The sequence below is a fragment of the Exophiala bonariae genome (assembly GCF_035927105.1).
Source record: "Exophiala bonariae strain CCFEE 5792 chromosome Unknown scaffold_3, whole genome shotgun sequence".
In the NCBI taxonomy this organism is placed as follows: domain Eukaryota; kingdom Fungi; phylum Ascomycota; class Eurotiomycetes; order Chaetothyriales; family Herpotrichiellaceae; genus Exophiala; species Exophiala bonariae.
In genome coordinates, this window is record NW_027042478.1 from 859,151 (window position 1) to 880,512 (window position 21,362).

Below are 21,362 nucleotides of genomic sequence, written 5' to 3' on the forward strand. Positions count from 1 at the left end.
AATTTCCACTTCGCCGCATCGGACTGGAACAGCTCCCAGAGCCTCGACAATCGCGGCAGCCGGCAGATTAGAATTCCCCATGTAGCAAGATGAGCAAGTACCTAGGTATCTAACTCGAACTCCATTTTCAGTGCCTGTCTTTGTGTAATCGGCTCATGAACATTGGGGTTCTGTGGGTTGAATGTATACTTGACGTGGAGCATTTCTATTCTAACCACGGTCAAGATGCAAAGTTGCCAGATTTAGTTCGACACTTCCTTGATACGAGTTGTCATCTTAGGTAGAGACCAGTTCTCCTTGTCCATGGTATGGAACTTTTGCGTACAGCCTCGTTCTATGATAGGGGAACAAACATAGGGTGAATCTCTAGCATTTTACATCTCCAGCAGACTTTTCCCGATGGCTATTCCTCTAGTGCCACCCTGTGCGTCATCTTTTGGTCCATCTCCCGAGCGCTACTCAGTGACTTCCCTTACCACCTCCCAGTTCCCCTTTAGGTCTTCCTTCCATAGTGTCACCTTATTATCACCGCCGGAAACAGCCAGTATATTGCCTGATAGACTCCAGCTGACACGCCATAGAACAGCGTCCAGCTCGAGAGATTTGGCCAGGGCCCAGGTTGAGGGATCATTGGGGTTCGAACTCGTCCAGATCTTGACACTTCGGTCCTGACTGGCTGAGGCGATGTAAGTCTTGGATAAGAGCGTGGGACTCCATGCCACATCCCGCACCCAGTCACTATGACCTTGTGGGAGTATCAGTGTGTTCTCGTAGGATTGCGTCTGTGTATTATAATCCCAGATCTTGACGGCGTTGTCGCTGCCTCCGGTCACAAATCGGCGAGTTGTGGTTGATGCTGATGCGGGATTTGCAGTTGCTGTGCCGGTATCTTTGCGGGCAATGGCACCTGGTGCACCTGCTGGTGCCCAGCTCACAGCATTAACACCCATGCCGTGGGCAGGGAAGATGATGTGAGACCATTGGTTGTCGCGAAATTCTAGGACACTGACATTCCCGTCGGAGCTAGCACACGCCAGAAGACATCCAAGCTCCGGGGGTGCCCATGCGACCATGTTGACACTGGCGGTGTGAATGGTGGAGGTAAAAACGAGAGACCATTGAGATTGAGCAGATTGTTGAGTCGTTGAGGTGGCTTGTGATGAAGGTGTTTCTCGATAGATGTGAACACGGCCGTCATATGAGGATGAGGCGAGGAGGGTGCCAAATTTGGGATGGGCCCAGGATACACACCAGACTGCTCCTTCATGGCTATTTCATAAGGCCGTGGTGTTAGAGGTGTGCCAGAAAATGCGGCTCTTGAGGTAACGCGGAACTCACCCTTTCAATGTCTCTGTTAACCGATGTTGATCGCCTTCAATCTCAAAAATCTTGATGGTTCGGTCACTCGAGCATGTTGCTAGACGGCGACCATAGTAATCTAGAACGGCATCATGCTGGAAATGTCGAACGAACGGTTAGTAATATTCTTCTCTTGTCTCGCTTCGAATGTGGCTTAAGGATGACCGTGGGTTCTATAGAAATTGGGCCTTCGCCAGAGGAGATCAAAGGATGATCTAGGAGTGGGACATACAATCATGTCATCGTGGCCGGAGGTGGAAATGACTTGCGCCTGTAGAAAGAGAAAAATCAGTACTGTTGTTATCGTCTTTAGACTCCCCGGTTCAGAATGACAAGAACTGCACTCATGCGACACGTAGGATCATCAGCTTTGGCTCAACGTACCATGTTTGAAGAGAAGGCAGCCTCGGTGGCTTTTAATGGTGACAACAGGGGAAATAGGAAAAACGAGGAGTGATGTGGTTGGACTTGCAGCTGCTCTACCGCATTTCTATTGCCAAGGTCGAGAGAAGTAGGAAGATACCGGGGTTTCTCTGAGAAGGTTGTGTGCGAGGTAAGGTGGTGGAGATGTTGTTGTTGAGTTTGTGATCTGGCATCAACTTCAAGTTTCGCCGGCAGGGTGCAGGTGGGAAGTCGCGACCGCCAACTTGATGCCACTGTCATTTGATTTGCCCGCAACTTCCACGATTGCGCCCGCACTCCAGCACATCTTATCTTATCACTTTACTATATACTGTATGTAGTATGGGAGCCTACATGGATGATGTATGTAGGTAGGAACCATGGTATACAGAGTACATACAATTCCCCAATCCTCCACAAGGTATCTAGAACGCATCTGGGTCATTCTTCTCCCATCGGCTCAATCCTACCTACAGACAGCGCCGTTTTCAAGCCCCAAGTAGTGTTACAGGCATGAGCACACAATGGCTCCCTTTGCCAATTAACTAGTAGTAGCATGCCCGTTAATCAAGAACGCCTTGCTGTCAATCCCGGGCCATTCCAAGCCATAAAACCCTCTTCCTAGGATGGTCTTCGCGCTACCAAATGCCCATGAATCCGTGAAGAGTGATGCAACCATTGTCGTACCCAAGTATCATCGTCCCAGCGGCTGTGCTAATCGATGTAGTTCCTTGGACCACACCGGCAATCTCCTGTCGCGTTCGTAAATCAAGCCGCAGTTGTTGCAAAGTGTCTGTTCAAACATCAGTTAGTGACTAACACGTCCTCAATCATGACAACGTCAAGTAATAACTCACTCTTGGTCCAAGTGGTCCATCTCGCACTGCCCAAATGGCATTGCCCCATATCAGACAGTGCTTGCACCGCCAATTCTGCTTCTCATAATCTTGCAATCGATTGCCCTCGCCACCCCAACCAGCACCCGCCGAACTTCCTCCTTCTGGAGTTTGCGCTTTTGCCACAGGACTGAGGGATCGGAATCGTCGTTTCTTCTTGCTCCGCTCGCCACGACCCATGAGAGGAGTTTCATCGCCTCCCGTGCCGACACCAGTATAATCAAAGTAGCTTCCACGTTGTTGAGCTTCCTGCTCTCGTGCCGAAAGTACCATGCCCGAGGTCGAACTGAATTTGGCCGTCTCTCTACGTAAGCGGCGGAGCTGTCGTTCTCGATCACCTTCACGCTTCTCAATCTCTTCCTTACTCAACGCTTCGAATTTGGGCTCCCACTCGGCTCCAAAGTCATCAATGTCATACCTCCACCCTGCCCCTTCTTCGTGTCGCATCGCTTGATTGTCGAGCTCTCCACCACCCCAAGTGCCTCCCCCAATCATGATCATCCCGCCTTCGCACGCTTCCTTCTTCAGCCGTAAGACAGCCTCATAAATGGCATGTGTGATGGCCATGACCCATTCACCACTCAATCCCATATCTGCACACGTTTGTTTGGCAAACACTTCTGCAGCCCCCGGCGGATGGAGCAATGACCATTCAAACTTGTCCTGATAGAGTTTGGATGAGAGATATATAGACAGTGTTATGATGCAGCGGTAGGTATCATCGGGGTTGAGGTAAGGGTCGTATGGCTCTTCGAGTTGGTCGGGTGCAATCTCTGGGGCAGGCATAGGCGAGGCAACTGCTGCGATCGTCGCCCCATGGGGAAGTAAAGGAGGTCGAGGTGTCTGCGGAGCTGGCGTTCCTGGTGCCGTTGAGGCAGGTCGCGAAATCGAGGCTCCAATCAATCTGGGAGTTCCATCTCGAGAGCTTCCATTCTGGAGGACTGAAGGTGTGGGGGCATTTGTCGTCTCTGCCACCTGACCTCGCCGCTTCGGCTGAGTATGAAACAACGGATGCATGGCGACACCGGCATAGTCCTCCAATTGATTTCGAATCTGCTGGCTCACATTCATGGCGGCGGCAGTTTGATTTGGTAAGTCCAGATCCCTGACAAAGCACAATGCAAAATCATCCGGCGTCATCAAATTTTCATGGAGATTCCACAGAAAGATATCTCGAACTTTGTAACCAGGTAATGGATCAGGTCGTCGGAACATAGGCATGAGTGAGGCAGCAGTTGGGTCGATGGTGCGCGGCATAGGGTATGGAGGGTCTGGTTGATGCGGACCAACATCAAGATCGATTCGAATGGGGATGAGTGTCAGAGGAAGTTGGGCTTGGATATGTGATTGAGCGTCCGTCCTACTAATGCAATTCTTGATCAGTCTTGATTCACAACAGTTTCTTCTCAGCGCGCGACTTACACTGGTCGGGCAGTCCTCCTAATGATCCAGTCTCTGTATATCGCTTGGAGATCAACGGGGTGATGTAGTTCTCGCCCGAGTCGGACGGGCGGTGCGTCTTTCTTGTCCGGGTCATCCCTTCGTAAGGATCGCAATCCAGTAGGTCGTCGAGGTCCCTCGCTGTCCTCAAAGTCATCTTCATCATATGCATCGTCGGCGTAGTTGATTATCGTAGTGCCTCTCTTCGTAGTTCGGCCACCAGGGGCGACATTCTGTGTTGGTGGTGCAGGTTGGAGAAGGGTGTTGGCGTATTGTCGAACCCGCGGGGGATAGCTGGTCACAAATGATTGCGCCGGAGCCATGGTGGAAAACGGCAACGATCGCTACAACATGGCCAGAATGATAAGTTTAGGGAGAATAGACGCTCATGCGCTCCAGAGATGTCAACAGTGGCACCGTGTTTCGTTAAGACTTGTGAACGGTGGTGTTGGTTTCTCTCACGGAAATATCGACATTCAAAAGTCGCGACGTCGGCTCGCCTTTAGAATGCCAAGCCTGAGATCGCGACTATTATGTAAGCCACGTCTTTGTGATCACGTGTCAGGACGACAGGACTGCAGTTATCTAGTCGGGAATAACTGAGCGGACAATCAAGTTAGACGAACGTCGTTCGGGGCTCGGGATGCTGAGTTCTGAGTTCTGACTTCAATCCCGCAAGCATCCTACTCCATATATACCTACCACCAGAGTCCCCAACATGTTCTTAGCGTGGGTTATCTGTAAATATTAAAGACTGTATAAAAGTTTTTCAGATCCCGAGTCCTCTCGCTGTAGTTGAGGATCGAGCACTTTGGCAGACCCTTAGCCCTGTTCAATGACGCCGTTGTAAGGAGCATCGTTCTCGGGTGTTTCAAAATGGGTAAAGCCATATCCATTCCAGCACCACAGACGCAACAAATGCTCCCAGTAATGCCTTCCAATGGGATATCACTAAATCGATTTTGAAGACTTCGCACTTCTTGAACCAACCGCAACAAAACAAAGAGAGACAGTGTTCTTAAGATCACCGTAATCCAATGACACTCTGTAAGTCATGTTAGCATCGAGACCGATTTCCAGATATATTGTGGGATGCTCACCATCTCCAAAGTCCATACTCTTCGAATCCACACCTTGACACTGCCCTCGACTCCTTCAACGTTGTCAAGGTCAACTCCTTCCCACCAACATCTTCGTGCTGGTTTCCGCCAGAAGAGCAGAAGCTTTTGGGCCATGCCAACTGCATTTCCCCCAGCTAAATCACCTTTGATATCGGTGCGTAGTCGAGCAAGTGCTAAACTGCAGATGACGGCCTTGTTGGGTTCCCCTGCCCGGTGACCCCATGCGTCATCGTGATTGAACCCCCTATTGACCGTTAGCTTGCACACAACAGTCGACGAGTCTCATTCAATTACCCAGCAGTCAGCATTTCTATCAGATGCTGTTCAGTGGTGCCAGCTTCCTCACTCCGTTTCAGTCCAGAAAAGATTCCATTCTGTCGAAGTAATGATTTGCCCGCCGCTCTCTTGACTTCGGTCATCTCAGCTTGTTCAATATCTGGCTTGGGAGGAATGACATAGAAATCGAGATCCTCTCTCAGGACAATGATACCTGCTCGGTCTTGAAGCATGTCTTTGGTGGATGACATGGGAGGTTCAAGTGTGATCTCCCTGGCATCGCCATCGGGCGGTGTGGTTGGTGATGGAGTTGTGGATGGTATGGATTGAGCAACGTCTCGAAAGAAGTTTAACATATACTGAAGCGATGCTGGGTCATACTGCGAAAAATACGTTAAATCTCCCATGTAATAATAAGGATTGCTAAGAATGGACAAAACGTGTGCAGGTGTAATGGTACCTACATCAACAGGATAGACATCGCCATCGTGGAATGAGTTCATATGACCGTCTGGCAGGAGACCATTGGGGAATAATGATAATAGTACAAATTCGGGAAGTGTCAGTAGCTCATCGCGAGATAATGTGAATTGCGTTCCTCTATACCGTGTCAGTTAAAGGTTCGATTGCGTACTGGGTAACTGGCTTACCTCAAATCCAGAGTGATGTGCTCATCCGTAGCCTCTCCGGCTGTTGTATGACGTTAGTATGCCTCGCACCCCGTGAAATTAATGGGGACAATATATCTTACCTCCCAGAGTATTGATAGGAGGACCGGCACTTTGCTGGACTTGTGTGATGATACTCGCAGGACCACCGGCAGTGGCCATGACGTAGGAAAACGAGTCTAAAGGACTCGAACCTTCGGTATAGGGAGGTGGAGGTTCTCCTTCGTCGACGACTGCTTTTGAAGACTGGGCCTTTGAGTCCTGCGGAAGGGTGGCCTTTGAATCGGCTTGAGCCTTGGACTCGGCTTCGTCGTCGGCGAGAGCCTCCTCAAAGGAGGGCGCCGGAGCAGTTACGAGCGGATTGTCGCAAGCAGTCTCGGCAACAGTGGCCCTCAGGCGATCAAGTTCGGCTGCAGAAGGAAAGTAGAGGGAGGAGAAAGGTGGAGGTCGTGCTGATAGACCTGAGGAAGAAGCGACGTCTGAACCGGAAAACTGAGGCGGAGGAGCAAAGTCAATCTTGTCTGGATCAGCGTCGCGATTGTTGATGGTCGTCAACGCCGTGGTGGGCAATTGGTTTGGTGACAAAGGGGGGCTTGGGCTTGAGTTGATGAGTGATAGTGAGACGAGTCTAGTTGAGGGGAATGATTGGATTGAGGTGGACTGGACTGGAAGCGCGCAGTGGGAGCAAGTCCTGTGTTGGTTGCCAATGGGGAATGGCGCGCCAGGAACTTGTTGACCGACCGCTGGTAACAAAAAGGCGACCTCGTTCTGCTGTTCAGGTTCCTTTAGAGTTGCTGTGAGGTTTCACTCTGATAAAACGGTAGGACTTGAGTGACGTCGAGCTCTGCAGATGATAGATGGCAAATACCCCGAGCACTGGCAGTGGGATGGAGAACAAGATTGAAGAGTAGTGGTAGTCAGTGCAGTGTCAATCATCCATTCCAAGTTAGAGAGCGGATGCGGCGAGGCGGGAGCAGGATTGAGATCCCTACCCTGCCACTTTTACCCAGATGGCACTTGCCCATAACGGTGCACTAAGGGCTTCTAGAGGGAGTCTGACCGCAGGGTTAGCGCCCCCAAGTCACACTTGGCCGCTACTAATTCCACCTAAGATGCCCCGTAGCTTCTGTTGCTTAGGCACTAGCACCCCTAGCTTCCACTCGGCGTCACGGTGGCCACTGGCCACAAGGTATTTCAGCGTCTTTTACAGATACCTTCCCTTCCGTAACATGCAAGACGAAGCAGCAGGATAATACCCAGAAATTGAATAAATAATTATCATATCATACAGTTCATTGCATTATTGCTTGAAAATCACCTTCTATCATACCTGGTGTCCAGTCCCGATATGCTCATCATGGAGACCAGATTACATCATCATCAACATTCTCTTTCCCCCAACCTCGGCACCCTCTGTCACTTCAATGGATTCAATTTATCAACCAGACTCTTCTTCTCTTGTCGTTCTCGACCAACATCTCCATTTCCCTGACTCGGTGTGAATTGTTCTCCTCCAGAGCCAATGATTGCATTGCTCTTTCCACCTTGTTGCATGCCAGCCGTCTCGGATGAGGCTATGGACCCGGATCCTAATGTGTCTGCTGCCTTGTTGATTGCTCCTGCGTGTCCGCTGGTGCCAATGATTCCTGTCCCGGGACCGGAACCTGCTGTAGTTGATGGTCGCTTCTGTCCTGTGAGTCCGAATAGCTCGGAATGCGAGGCTGTTGTCTCTGGGGCTATTGATTTATTAGTCAGGACCGCCCCTCATTGCTCAGGGCCGCGTGGTCTGCATACCGTTGAGGGTGCTTGACATTTTGATGATGTGACTCAAGATCTTGTGCCTCTCAAGGCTTTATGATGTCAAATACTAGTACTTGGTATGATCGTTGGAAGATATCTCGTTGAAAGTGTGATAGGTTCGGTCTTATTCAATGGTAGGTGCGCTTGCAATATAGTTATCAGAATGGAATACCAATGATCTAGATAATAATCAACAATGCCATTACATCCGGCTCGCGACCTCCTCTATTCTTATACCCCATGCCCAGCAGAACACCCAGGCACTCCTTGGTTTCCTTGAAATGCCATGACTTCACCCAAGTGTTGCACCATGACGCTGCCGAGGAACGAGGTGGGCATGCCCAGGCTCGGACTCAACTTCCGGGCAAAAGATATCGACCACCACTATGCACAGCCATAATCTTTGGCGTCTCAAAGATCGAGTTTCCAACACCCATGGACGATTTTAATGAATGGCATTGGAGTCTATGGTACTAGTAACGCTTCACTTTCCCTTGGCTGCTCAACCCTCGTGGCAAGGGTGGCGGGTCGGGTTCGATGTCTCGATTTCCAACCCGCGGACAATCCGTCCTGAGACCATCCCTATGTCTGAGCTTTACATCACTTCTTGCCAAACAATTTGACAGCATTTTTGTTTGCAAGCTTCTCTCTATCCTCCTCATTGGGAAAAACCTTGGGCATGTGGGTGTCATGGTCCCCAGACAACACTCCCACGGCTTTCGCCGGCGTGAAGGGGTAGTCACTGCCATACAACATTCTATCCACTGTGACATACTCAAGTAGGCCCTTGATCTGATCCGGGAAAGCCCAACCCGCCGTGTCGAAGTAAAATTGCGAGTTCAGTCGCTCCTTGACCCAGCTCGGACTCACATTCCGGTCGACATTGGGCAACTGGAGCAACGACCCAATCGTCGCAAATCGATTGATCAGTGGTGGAAAAGTCCCTCCCATATGCGGCACGATGAACTTGATATCTGGACACCGACTGACCGTACCGGATAAGAACAGGTTAATGACCGCCCGCGCCGTATCGAAGAGAAACTCGAACATGGGACGTGGGAAATCTGTGATGGGTGTCGCCGCCGTGCCGTCGAGTAAGCAGGGTGTGGTGGGATGCATAAAAACAACGGCTTTCCGTTTATTCAACTCATCAAAAATCGCGTCAAAGTCTTTGTGGCCCAGATACCGCCCGCCGAAATTCGTCATGACCACGAATCCGTCTGCATCGAGCTCGTCCAGGGCGTAGGGCACTTCTTGAAGGGACCCCTCGACGTCGGCTAGGGGTAGAGAGGCGAAAAATCCGAATTGCTCGGGTCTTCGCTTCTTGAGGTCGGACGCTACCTCATTGACGTGTCGTGCAAGATCTCGTGCCAGCTGGGTCTCGCCGTTCTTCAGATAACAGCCCGGGGAACTGACGCTGATGATTGATTTTGTGATGTTCATGTCCTTCATCATCTCCAGGTGCTCGTGCTCATCCCAATGCTAGATTTGGGAACAGAGATGGTCATTAGACTTTCGTAGTTGAATTGAGTAACGAGTGACATGAGTAGAGTAGAATAAGATGTGTATTCACTTGGTCGGAGAAGTAGTCAAGCAGAAACCTGGATTCAACTTACAGGAATGGCAGGCATTCCATCTGGGTTCTTGTGGCCATTTGCTGCAAGTGCTTCTCGGTATTTTCTAGGTCGAGGATGTCAGCCTTACTGTCCAACCTTCAGGGTATGGTTGAAGAGAATACTCACTCCGGGAGATAGTGGGAGTGGCAATCGATCTTTGCGTAGGGGCTCGTCATATTCGGTGACTAAAGTGCACGGGAAGAATATAGTTAGTATGTAAAAAAGAATCTCGACAACTTGGAGGCGTGTTAATGAATGCCCGGGACGAATTCGTGCCTTTTACATTTCAAGTTGTCGGACGTCGTACAATAATATGCCTGACCGTTCGGCTTAGGTGGGGTTGATCGGAGTGCGGAGCAGTGTGAACCAGCATCCATTTCGTGCCTAGCAACATCCCTGGACTCCGCATTTTACATCGTTAAGTCCTGGTGGTTCCTATCTTTCCCCGATTGGCATCTACCTAGGTGTCTAAGTAATTACTACGCTGACGGCCTGAACCGAAGTGTCTTGGGCTTGGAAACCCGATCTGAATACTTCCTATGGGAACGATGAGTATACAGTACCTTAGTTACGTATTTAGGTGGTGAGTACTTGATCAATGGTCTACCCCAGAACTCGCTTTCTCATTTGATATCCGAGGATACCTCCGAAGCACGCTGCCTGACAATTTAGGCGTGAACTGGGAGATTTCATTCAGTCTGATTCCCACAAGTACCAATGACCAAAAGTGGCTCATAGTCTGAACTGCTGGACATAAGACCGGTGTTGGACATGTTTTATTGGATGACTTGTGAATACGTGCACAGGAGGGTGTCCGGTCCCACGGTGGGAGGTGGGATTGCACATAGCCTGACTGTTCCCACTGCCAATGTCAGCCTCGTCCCATATTATCCTCGGATATCCCGCTCTTCCAGATCGAGTTCAGGTGGCGTTTTCGTTTGGTCTCCTGCAGTGATTCCAAGATGCTCTCATCTTGCTTTTATGGCGTATGGACGACCTGATACCTGTGCACCTGGTATTCCCGGTACATACGGCTTCTATACGGGGAGAAAGCGCGATCCGAAAGTAAGCCATCTGGGTGATATTGAAGATCTTATTATCCAGCAAGGGCTTTTCCCACCAGTTCCTTTGCTCGATCGCTAAGATCCATTTGCAATGCTAGATCCTGTCCACGCTTTCCCATCTTGACCCAAGTCTTTTGCAAGATTCCGATGATTTTCTCCTCGTCATGGCCCTAGCAAGAAAAGATTGGTTAGACTGCCCACAGAATCCGGAGAAGCAGAATCCTTAACAACACATACTGACCTTTTCAAATTCGTCAAATTGATCATCCAAAAACACGAGACATGCAACATCCTCAATAATCTGAGCATCTGCATCGCCTTTCCCCTCACCTTTCTTCAAATCCTCCTTGGCGACTAGAGCCGCCACCTTATCTGCCTCTGCCTCGCTGTAGTTACAATCCAAGCACAGCTGCCGAACCTGATCAGCTTGTCGTTTCTTGAGAAAGGTTCTCCAAGCAAAATAGCCAGGTTTCGTCCTGGGATACGAATCGCGAGGGACCTCCCATCTCCGAAAATGCTGCGCTCGTGCTGCTGTAGCCAGTAACGGGTCCGGATTCGGTGTATGAAGTTCGAGGAATTTGGACATTTTCTTGGCGTAGATCAGTTCATATGGCGTTGGCTCTCCATCGATGTCGACCTTGGTGGGGTCTTCGCTATGAGCAGCATCAATCCGTTCAATCGCTTGGGAAAGATTTGGTGCCATCTTCGTAGATAAATATGTACAGCCTTGATAGAACGAGGTGAGTTCTGGCCTCGCTGCTATGTTCTCCGGGTGTGAACTGCACAACTTGAACCTCGGACCTTACGGGAATCTCGTCAAAAATCACACAGAACCAGAGTGAAATTAAACGAGTTGTGATAGGTGAGTTGCTGAATGGGCCTCCCAGGAAGCCATGTACGATGACGTCACATGTTCTTTTACCTACTTTGACAACTTGAACTCGAAGCCAAAGAGACATGGCCATCAAAGAACATCATGGGGGAGAAGTTCGCTCAGGAAAGGACACATATATGTAGATATCGAGTTGACTTTGCTACAAACGTTCTAAAATTACAATGCTGCGAGTCTCACCTCTAAGCTTCGCCACCCCAATATGTCGTTTGTCTCAGAGATTTGAATCCGTGGGCGTGGTCGTTCGCCTTCACCAAGCTCCAATTCAAGAAGAAATGGACTCGGGTCTTTAGAAAAGTACTCAATGCGAAGGTAGGACAATCTCATGCACCGCCTTCCCTCTTCGCATACTCCTCCTCCATCCTCTCCTCATACAAAGCATCGGCCTGCTGCTGAGTCAGGCGCTTCTGTTGCCCACCACCAACTTGAGCTGGCACTCCATTTGCAATAGGCTGCTGTTGTTCATAACCCGCGCCGGCAGGAAGCGTAGTTTTTGTCTTGGTGGTAGTTGTCTTTTTGTGAGATGCATTGGCACCCAGTGAGAGACTGCCAGATACTGCACCAGCAACAGACGCTCCAGCAGATGCAACTGCCTCAGATGTCTTTTTGAAAAAGCCTGCGTCTTCAGACATGTTTGATGTATATGTTTAAGGTAGAGTGGTTGTTTGTTGGGGGAAATGGGGCTGGATCAAACTCTGGGAAGACGACCTTCTTTGATGTCTAAGACGTTTTAGTTGGAGATGAGAAATCAGAATAGGTCGGGAAAGAATTCCAGAGATGTTCGCATAGATATACCCGATACTTGTGCCTGGCTACACTCGAAAAGCACGGTCTACAGAAACAGGTTTTCAGACCTAAAGGTTGCCCTGTTCAGGCCACATCCATGCCTAGATCCCCCAGGCATCAAGACATGTGCAGTCGAGTCTGGGAATCGAAGTCCAAGCCATCGACATCATACGATCTACAAAATGACAGCTCAAACTGGATAGGTATTGGTTTTTCGTGTCATTAGAAAAAGTGGCTGGTGCACTTGTCACAAAACCGTCATGTTTTGTTACAGCCCCGTCAGGCTTGGCCTTCATTGTCTAAATCAACCTTGAGGCTGAAGCATTGAATGCGAGACATCAAACATGGGTGAATAGATAATCATCTGTCCAATAAATACAAGACTGGCGAAGGGACTACAGCATAGCCATTCTATATCCATCGACTTCATCATGTTGTGTGGCCTCTGCTTGAATGCTGGTGGAGATTGTCGGAGCTCATTACCCGGGGCGGGCCCCTGGATCGCGAGCCTCGTCCGTACAAGGACGACCACCAGCATCAGAACAATCAGAATCAAGGCAAAAAGACTCAAAGACCAAAGGATTGGCCATGAAAGAGAAGGTCTTGATGGCATTCACAGTGTTTATTCGTGCTGCATTGTTCAAGACGGCGGCCCATTGTCCTTCACTGGCGTCGACTTTGTCGCGGCAACCAATGCTCATTCACGTGTGAAAGTGGTGACTCTATTCACAAAGACTGCCTCACTGGTGAATTTATTACACAGGCAGTGAATGAATGCCTGCATTGTTCAAACGCTTCACACTAAAATCCCAGTCTCTGGCATTTTCCCTCTCTGTCACACTCCCACAAACCTTTCAACCATCCTTCTCGTTTACCAAATCGACAGATAAACCATCATGCTACCCTTGTTGAAGCAACAATTTCCAAACCAAAACACATCTTGTCCCATTGACAATTCAAACAAGACAACGACTCTTCTCTCGAAAGAACAACAACAAATTGACCCTTTCTCTCTACTCTCTTCGTGGCAACCCAAGCCCCAGTAAAGTGGACACCGGCATCTCTATCGTCCATCACAATCCCCACTTCGCAAAGATGAAGTTCCTCTCAAATCCCATCCTCCTCCTCTCCCTCCTCTTCTTCTTCTCTCAAGCAGCCGCCGCCTTTAATATTGCTCGCCTGGTGCAATACGCAGCACCTCTGGCGCAACAAGGAGTGCAATATGGAGCGGTCGTGGTTCAAGCCGCTGGCACGCCTGCAGGTCTTGCAGGTCTGAGTCTCGGTGTTTCTGCCATTCCGTTATATCAAATAGGTACAAACCGAGGCTGGTATCACTTCTTCCAGTCCTCGAGCCCCAATCTCACCGACTTCAGCCCTCCAGTGGAACAACTCACCTTCGACGAACCAACCGAGAAAGACGTTGACGTCTCTGAATGGCTCGCACCTACCAAAACGGTCATAACCACCACACAAACCGTTGGCCAATTTCCGACCGCAACAACTTCTGTGATCCACTACACAGTCGTCTATTCTGGCAAGGAGGAACCCGTCATGGAAGTCACCTCTGAGGTTGTCGATGTCAGCACCGACACTCCAATACCATCCGACCAGTGCCTAAACATCCCTCTGGCCTACTTCACACACCAATCGATCTGTCCTGCTGTGTTTCCTGTCCTGCACAAGAAGCCGTACAGACCCGACAACTCAGCTGTTCTACTGCCAGCTGCCCAACCAGATGACGACGCGCCGTATTTACTGGCAGCCGTCCGAGTCTTGTTGACAAACAGTCCTGATCCAGCAACGATCAGTTCTTGGTTTGATGTCGTGTACGACTTCATGATCGAATTCCAACACCAGAAAGGAGAATTGTTCGTGGTCCGGGTCATCCAGGTAGTTTTGTTAGGGTGCATAGGGTTACTGGCGCTTGTGAAGTCCATAACCTTCACAATCCTCAAACTGTGCGATATGATCTCGAGTTGCTTCTACATGTGTCATCAAACTTGGAATACCAGACGTGACATGGCATTTGAGAGGAACACCGAGCGACTCGAGCGACGCGAAGCCCTTGAAATTCGTGCCCAAATGGCGAAGTTGAGACCGCAAGTTTACGTACAAGAGCAGCGTCAGCATCTAGAGCAGCAAGGAACGCTCGAGCGCGAACAAACAGCGCGTGCAACAAAAATAGCTCAAGATGAACAATATGAGCCACTTGAGCACAATAATGCCCTCGCAAGAGTCCAGCGAAGCAGACAGACTGTGATTCTGGAAGAAGACCTGGAAGATATCAAGTCCAGCCGGGCAATCCAAAGAGAAGTTAGAGGACAGGAGCTGCGCCAAGCACTGGCAATTGACAATGGTCCAGCACCATACCTTCAAATCGAGAATAGACCAGACTCTTCCGCAGGTGGTCATGGCGGAAAGGGCAAAGACAGAGCCATCGAGGGTCTTCCCGGTGGTGAATCTTCTGGATCGAACACAGCCAGTCAAGTTGATGGCCCAGAGCCGACGGATGATCAAGACAAGAAGGACGCGATCGGGTCCAAACCTGCCTCTGAGAATGAAGATGAAAACTCAGATGACAAAGGCGACAACGATGACGACGACAACGATGACGACAGCAATCCACCACCTCCAGGTGCAGAGAGTCTAGTCCGTCGATGTCTCCCTCTAATGCCTGACCTCGATGATGAAAGCGACGCCGAGAGTCCCAATTCTTCTCCCAAGCAATCAAACGTGGCTGCTGGGAAACGCCGAGCTGAGACTCGAACCGTATCTGTTGGCAATGCTACTGTACCCCGTCTATTGCAGCGTGTGGAAGATTTCAAAAATGAAGCATACCAGCAGAAGCCGCGCCTGAAAAAATTTAAGTCTCGGGATTTTAGCACTGAATCGTGTTCCGAAGGCGAGAGCGGCGAAAAAGAAGGAGAAGCTCAAGACCTAACTGCAAATGACGATGAGACACAGCATCCTCCGGAATTGTCAACAAATGAAGAATCCCAAAGATCTCCAGAAGCAGAGACTTCGAATACTGCCCCGATTAGTGCCGATAAGTCCAACAGAGAGGTCTCTAAATCCACAGGAGAAGACCCTCAATTGTCTGTTGAGTCAGAACTTGAAAACGAGCAGAATGGAACCATCTCTCCAAAGCTTGAAGATGGCAATACAGACGCCTCAGCTCAAGCCACTGTCGAAGAATCTCTTCAAGACGAGGCTGAGATTTCTACTGAGGAGGAAAAGGAGTTCCCCGCCCAGACGGAGGGTGCTGAACTTACTGAGGAGATCCAAGAGGCCACATCTCTCGCTGGAGCCCACGAGCAAGATGACAAACTGGTCGAGAACACCACAGATGAGACAAATCCATCCGCCACAACCGAAACCGAGCAATCTCCGGCAGCGCCAACTGGAGACGAGGCTGAGGAGATCGATTCTCTGTTTGACGAATCAAAAATTGACGAAGAAAAACTTGCTGCTGACTCGCACGAAAATGCTGAGGCGCAGGCCCATTCTACTTATGGATCTCAAGATGACCCTTCGGACGATCAACCTAAGAAGTCTCACGATGAAGGTGAGCGACAAAGCATCACCTCACCACCTGAAGACGCGGAACCACAAACTGCAGCCTTGACTGAAAACAGCAAGGCGCAGACTCCTTCCGCTCATGGATCTCAAAATGAGACCAATCCACCAGCCGCACCCAAATCCGACAACCCTCCTCCCACCTCGACTGAAGAAAAAGACGATGAAGACGATTGGGAGAGCGACTCATCATCTTCTGCGGACGACGGCAACCTCACTGCAGCCTTTGTTCAAAACAATGTGGCGCAGGCTCAAGAAAGATCTGTAAACGGGAACCAGGATGAGACTTCGAGCGAGCAATCAGGGCAGACTCAAGAAGCATTCTCCTCAAATGAATCGGCTGGTGGTATTGTCCCATTAGCTGAGAACCAGAATATCGAAGTCGCTGCTCCAGTACCTCCACAAGCGGCTCTAATCAACGAGCGTACATCGAGAAACTCACGCCCTCAGGGTGTTCGAGAACCCTGCAATGCGTGGAGTCCGTATGGTCGAAATACCCGCACAGGTGGAAGATCTGAGCGAGGTCCCGCTTCACTGTCATCGCGTGTACAAGCAGGGGCTAGAGGAAATAGAGCTGGAGAATTGACCAACGTCGATCGACCATCGCTGTTCCAACAAACCATGTCCGAAATGGACGCTGGAGGCAGCAATACCCATCAAACTTCTCTCTCGACACCTCGTCCTGGTACGGGATATAACTTCAACTTTAATTCTATGGTCCAACAACAAGCGCCTACACCACCGGCTGCTCTGATGCTTGGACCGTACACTATTGAAGTCCCATCTCAACCAGCAGCACCTGCGACCGCCCCTTTCACTCTTGGAAGATACACCGTTGACCCCCCTCCACAGGCCCAACCAGAAGCAATACCGCTTCCTTACACTTCAGGAGATGATGCAGTTGATTTCCCCGATTCTCAACAGGAGGCGACAGTTCCCGCACCATCCAGCTGCGAGTCCACACAGGCTGAGATCGATCCAGCGCAAGTGCCCCTTCCTTTCACGCCAGGGGATGACGAGATTGATTTCCCAGTCCGTCGACGGAAGGCAAGAGAACCGGCACAAACGACAAGCGAGACTCTCCAAGTCATTATCGACTTGGAAGCCGATGAAGAATCTAAATCGGCGGCTCCAACGCTTGGAAACCACACTCTTGAGGCACCTGAACAACAGGAACAAGAATTCTTCTCGATGCAGGCCATGACAGATGTACTGAGCCAAATGCAGTTCCAACTAGCCCAAGAGGATCAGGCTGCCCTACAAGCACAACATCTTCAACAGGCTCAAGCCCAAGCGGGACAAGAGGCACAAGCACGAGCGCATCAGGAGGCTCAAGTACGATATTTTCGAGAGGCTCAAGCACGATATGTTCAGCAGGCTCAGGCACAAGCGGAACAGGAGGCACAAGCACGAGTGCAACAGGAGGCTCAAACGATGCGATTAGCAGCCCAAGATGTTCCTCTACAAGCAGCGCATACTCCACTGCCTCTGCTGTTTTTCAATCCTCCTCAGGAGCCTCAAGACCAAGAGATGTTCATCCAAGATGCAGCAAATCCCAGCCCGCAATACAACAATGACATGGAACATATCCGTGACGGCCCGTCTGCTCCTTCCAATCCACCGGCCACAACTCTCCCTGGACCATCTGGGGGTCATCACGGCCCGCAACAAGCTCCACGAGTTCACGCCGAGGCTCACTCTCGAATAAGCTATGATCCAGCACAAGATGATGTCCTGATTGATGAGGATAACATGGAAGCCATGTTCGGAAATGCCTACGGGACAGACGCCAGTGCCTTCGACCACCGATTCGGGTATCAACCCACCCTGCCTACAAACAGTGGCTTTCCCTCGGCTACCACGGTGGAAGCACCAGTTTCAACGGTGGCAGAACAAGCCGTGGCGTTTCCAGGCTTTGGCAGACCTCAGCAGGGCATTGAATCTGGAGACTTGTATGGCGATAGAAACTCCAAGCAGGGCTCTCCAGAGCCAATGACAGTCGATGGAAATGGCGATGAGGATGGAGACTGGCAAGATCCTGACGTGGATATGGATGACGTTGACATGACTCAACCAGCTGATACTGTGCCTGCTATGATGCCGCAGTTCGACAATCAATATGTTGGTGACATGGGTGACTTCCAAGAAGCACAACAACCCCTGGAAGACTTCCAGGAAGACGACCGGTGGAATGAGCCAAACTATGGACCGGTGGCTTTTACAGACGAAGAGGTGCGGGACTTTTATCAGCAGGGTGGATTGTTGATCAACAGCACCCCAGTCCCACAAGATCAGACTTTGCATTCGGCATGGGATCCAGTTGCAACCGTGGCCAGCCAAGATCGGTTCGGCAATGCTTTCAGACCAGGCGCCGATCCCAACGTTTCTCTAAGCGGACGTCTGAGGAATGATCAGGTTCACCAAGACTGGTTGAACAAAAGCGTCTATGCGGACGCCGATCAGTTTGAGGCACCCGGTCCTGCAGGTGAATGGCTTGACAACAATATCCCATTTGATGAGGATGAGGGTCCCGACGCCAACAAAGCAGGGTGGACTGGTGAAGACGCCGACTTCGACGACGGGTCGCGAAGGGAACTCGATGATGCCGACAAAGACTTGAGAGCGCTCCTTGACCACGATGACAGTCCTCGATCTGGCCCTTCCGGCGACAATGGTTCGAGTCTGGGCAGGCGGTCCCCGCCAAACCAGAATTACGCCGATGATGATGGCCAGGAGCACACTGCATACGAGTCACAGTCGGAAAGCGATGGTAAACCATACGTTGTCTCTGATGCAGGGGACCCTGAAGCCCAGTTCCCGAGTCAAGACGGATCAAATGCCGGCGAAGACTGGGAAGATCCCGATCAAGATCTGTCGGACACAGACTCTAATGCTGAAAGAGAAAGGCTATATCAAGAAGGCTTGCAACAGATTCGGAATATTTTGGCCGAACACCAAGTTGCTCCCACTCGTCCAGATCTTCCTCGCGAATTCGAGCCTGTTCCCGGACAAGGCAACCAAGAACGAGTCGCATATGACTGGGTCGTACGAAATCCGGGGTGGTTACGCACTCCACTAGGCCAACATTTCTTGGAAAGCGATCCCACGTTCGCTTCTACTCGGAGCGAGCTTGTCGTGGCCAGGTTAAGATATCCTGCAACTTGGGAGCTACCTGACCATGAGTCGGAATCGGAATCGGAAGATGAATCTGACGAGTCCGAGGAAGAATGAATGAGACTGTCTTACACCCTAGGGCAAGAAGCAGAATATCACCATCCACATGATATGCCAAAAAGTTGACAACATGGGGAGGTTATGAGATGGAGAACAGGCTTGAGGGCGTCAGCCGGGGCACTGTGTCTAAGCTGAGCAGGAGTAACGTGAACCACACTGGAATAGAGATTGGCCAGTCAAAGACTTGAGCACAATACTAAGCACTGAATGATAGGATGAATGATAGATTCATCCCTACCCAAGTTGAGAGTCAACTAACCGGTTGCTCTCGGAGTGATTGAATGTAGATCCACAAGGTACTGATACAGACCACAATGCGAATGCAATTTCTTACATAAACAACCCAGTCCAATCGCTGCTCTTCCCATGTAGACTTCCAGCTGTACTTACCTATTAGCGACATACTTCTTCTTCCTCTCTTTCGAAAACTCCACTTCTGCTTCCATGGACGACCGGGATCGCCAAGTCTTAAGTTACAAACAAAGGGCACAAGAGAGCCCTTGCCACCTACCTCAAAAACGATCGTGTGGACCACACGACTCACGTGGCAGCAACAGAGACCCTCGCAAGTCACACGACTTGAAGAACAAAGCAAAGGAACAAAGACCTCAGGCTCATCTGCAGAGTATTTTCGTCTCGCAGTCGATGGACGAGAACGAGAGAACGAGAAAAGGGAAAGCGTAACGCGGTATCCACCCCAGGTGATCAACTCACCGAGTGTTCCACTTTCCACGCTTATCGATCTCGACTCTCAATTCAATTCCTTCCAGACTCCAGAACCTGCCCATGTAGCTTACCGGAAATGATACAGGTATCCATACTGGAAGAACATGACAGGTAGGGAAAAATGGCTCAGCCGAACGCCTCGTTTCCCACTTGCTATCAGAAAAAAAGGTCCCAAGTGGGGAATCCTGGGAGAGGGCTAGGCGATCCAGTTGAGATGATGGGAGGATGACCATTATCTTTCGGTCTTCTAGAGCGAGGATGTGCGGGCGGCGTCGGGTAATGCTCCATTGGCTGGGGAATGCATCACGGCGGACGAATGGTGAGCAGGTAGAGAGGGAAAGGGAATTTACAAAGCACGAACAGGGGATTGGAAATACGGATGGACGTTCATTGATTATTCTTCGATGATGGATGGAAAACAAAGTCCGTGGAGGTGGACGACTTACTCGACCGATAGCTGTGTGACTTTGCATGGCTACCTATGGAGTCTAGGGACTTTGATCACCCCGTTTGTGCGGTGTCTTTCGGCCGAAACCATCCTTGGTTTTTCTCTTCCCAAGGATTGAACGTCAATCTTGGGAGGTTGGAACTCGTTCGCTTTACCATGTTCAGGATTGCTGGTGACTTTAGAGCCTGTGGTTTGTCAGAACAGGGCTGGATCAGACGAACCCTTTTGGGTCTAGATGAGATCTAACAAGAGGTATTCACGATGAAGCAGGGTTCAGGTTTTGGCCCAAATACGATGAACCATCACCATTGAGAACTTGGGATATCGGGGTCGGGCTGTCGGACCTAGTTTGAGTGCGACTGATGGCTAGTGAGGTTGTTGGTTTCCTGCAGTTTCCATGTCTACAGATGGAATGTACGAGTTACTCGGTACCATTCGCGTGCCGTACGGATGGTTGGATGAAAGATGGCCTCGTTCAATCGAACCACCCGGACGGAGACAAAGTCGTCTCTCGGGCGCGGCGGAGATTTCGGGGACTATTCACTCCGCAATCCGTCGACCATGCAGAATGTGGATCTTTACTTTTAGACTCGGTTTGAATACGCGGAACGGTAGTTGCAGCACGATCGCGATCAAGCTTTGTCGTGGATGGCCAAGGATGTACTCGTATTGACCGATGACCTCAAGTCAAGGTTCAGCACCTGGCAAGGAGTATTTGGTGATCTACCTACCTAGCGAAGGTTTGACCCCGTTTCTATCACATGGACTCGGAAACTCCATGGATGAGGAAGAAATCGGTCGGGTGTAGTCGTAGAGTCGGCCTGTCGTAGAGTTTTGAGTCGACATTTAGAGCAAACCCACACTCCATAATGTCAAGTAGAGAGCAGAGGACAGTGGACAGATGCCGACTCTCGAGGCTCGAGCCAAGACAAAGAGCCTCGACACATGGCACCATGGGAACGACTTTGGGTTAGACTCTCGCAACAGTCTGATACGGCTGATACAAGGATGCCCGAAAAAATGTGTGGAAAATCAAGCCTGATACACGTTCTGTGCCA

At 50.3% G+C, this 21,362-nt stretch overlaps 6 protein-coding genes across 6 annotated transcripts; 1 reads left to right on the forward strand and 5 right to left on the reverse strand.

Moving 5' to 3' along the window:
* Positions 1–455: 455 nt before the first annotated feature.
* Positions 456–4,420, reverse strand: LTR84_007828 (uncharacterized protein; the record flags this gene model as incomplete). Its single annotated transcript, XM_064851380.1, has 5 exons — positions 456–1,269; positions 1,339–1,454; positions 1,592–1,630; positions 2,619–4,020; positions 4,080–4,420. The coding sequence occupies 5 exons, from the start codon at positions 4,418–4,420 to the stop codon at positions 456–458; spliced, it is 2,712 nt and encodes a 903-aa protein (XP_064710383.1).
* Positions 4,421–5,121: 701 nt separating this feature from the next.
* On the reverse strand, positions 5,122–7,975 carry LTR84_007829 (uncharacterized protein; the record flags this gene model as incomplete). Its single annotated transcript, XM_064851381.1, has 7 exons — positions 5,122–5,142; positions 5,198–5,462; positions 5,513–6,094; positions 6,145–6,184; positions 6,246–6,760; positions 7,583–7,898; positions 7,957–7,975. 7 exons carry the CDS (start codon positions 7,973–7,975, stop codon positions 5,122–5,124), a joined length of 1,758 nt encoding a protein of 585 aa, XP_064710384.1.
* A 587-nt stretch (positions 7,976–8,562) lies between these two features.
* Positions 8,563–9,754, reverse strand: LTR84_007830 (uncharacterized protein; the record flags this gene model as incomplete). Its single annotated transcript, XM_064851382.1, has 3 exons — positions 8,563–9,444; positions 9,579–9,642; positions 9,705–9,754. The coding sequence occupies 3 exons, from the start codon at positions 9,752–9,754 to the stop codon at positions 8,563–8,565; spliced, it is 996 nt and encodes a 331-aa protein (XP_064710385.1).
* Positions 9,755–10,674: 920 nt separating this feature from the next.
* LTR84_007831 (uncharacterized protein) lies at positions 10,675–11,345 on the reverse strand (the record flags this gene model as incomplete). Its single annotated transcript, XM_064851383.1, has 2 exons — positions 10,675–10,812; positions 10,884–11,345. The coding sequence occupies 2 exons, from the start codon at positions 11,343–11,345 to the stop codon at positions 10,675–10,677; spliced, it is 600 nt and encodes a 199-aa protein (XP_064710386.1).
* Positions 11,346–11,857: 512 nt separating this feature from the next.
* On the reverse strand, positions 11,858–12,166 carry LTR84_007832 (uncharacterized protein; the record flags this gene model as incomplete). Its single annotated transcript, XM_064851384.1, has 1 exon — positions 11,858–12,166. One exon carries the CDS (start codon positions 12,164–12,166, stop codon positions 11,858–11,860), a length of 309 nt encoding a protein of 102 aa, XP_064710387.1.
* A 1,249-nt stretch (positions 12,167–13,415) lies between these two features.
* LTR84_007833 (uncharacterized protein) lies at positions 13,416–19,127 on the forward strand (the record flags this gene model as incomplete). Its single annotated transcript, XM_064851385.1, has 1 exon — positions 13,416–19,127. The coding sequence occupies one exon, from the start codon at positions 13,416–13,418 to the stop codon at positions 19,125–19,127; it is 5,712 nt and encodes a 1,903-aa protein (XP_064710388.1).
* Positions 19,128–21,362: the final 2,235 nt, after the last annotated feature.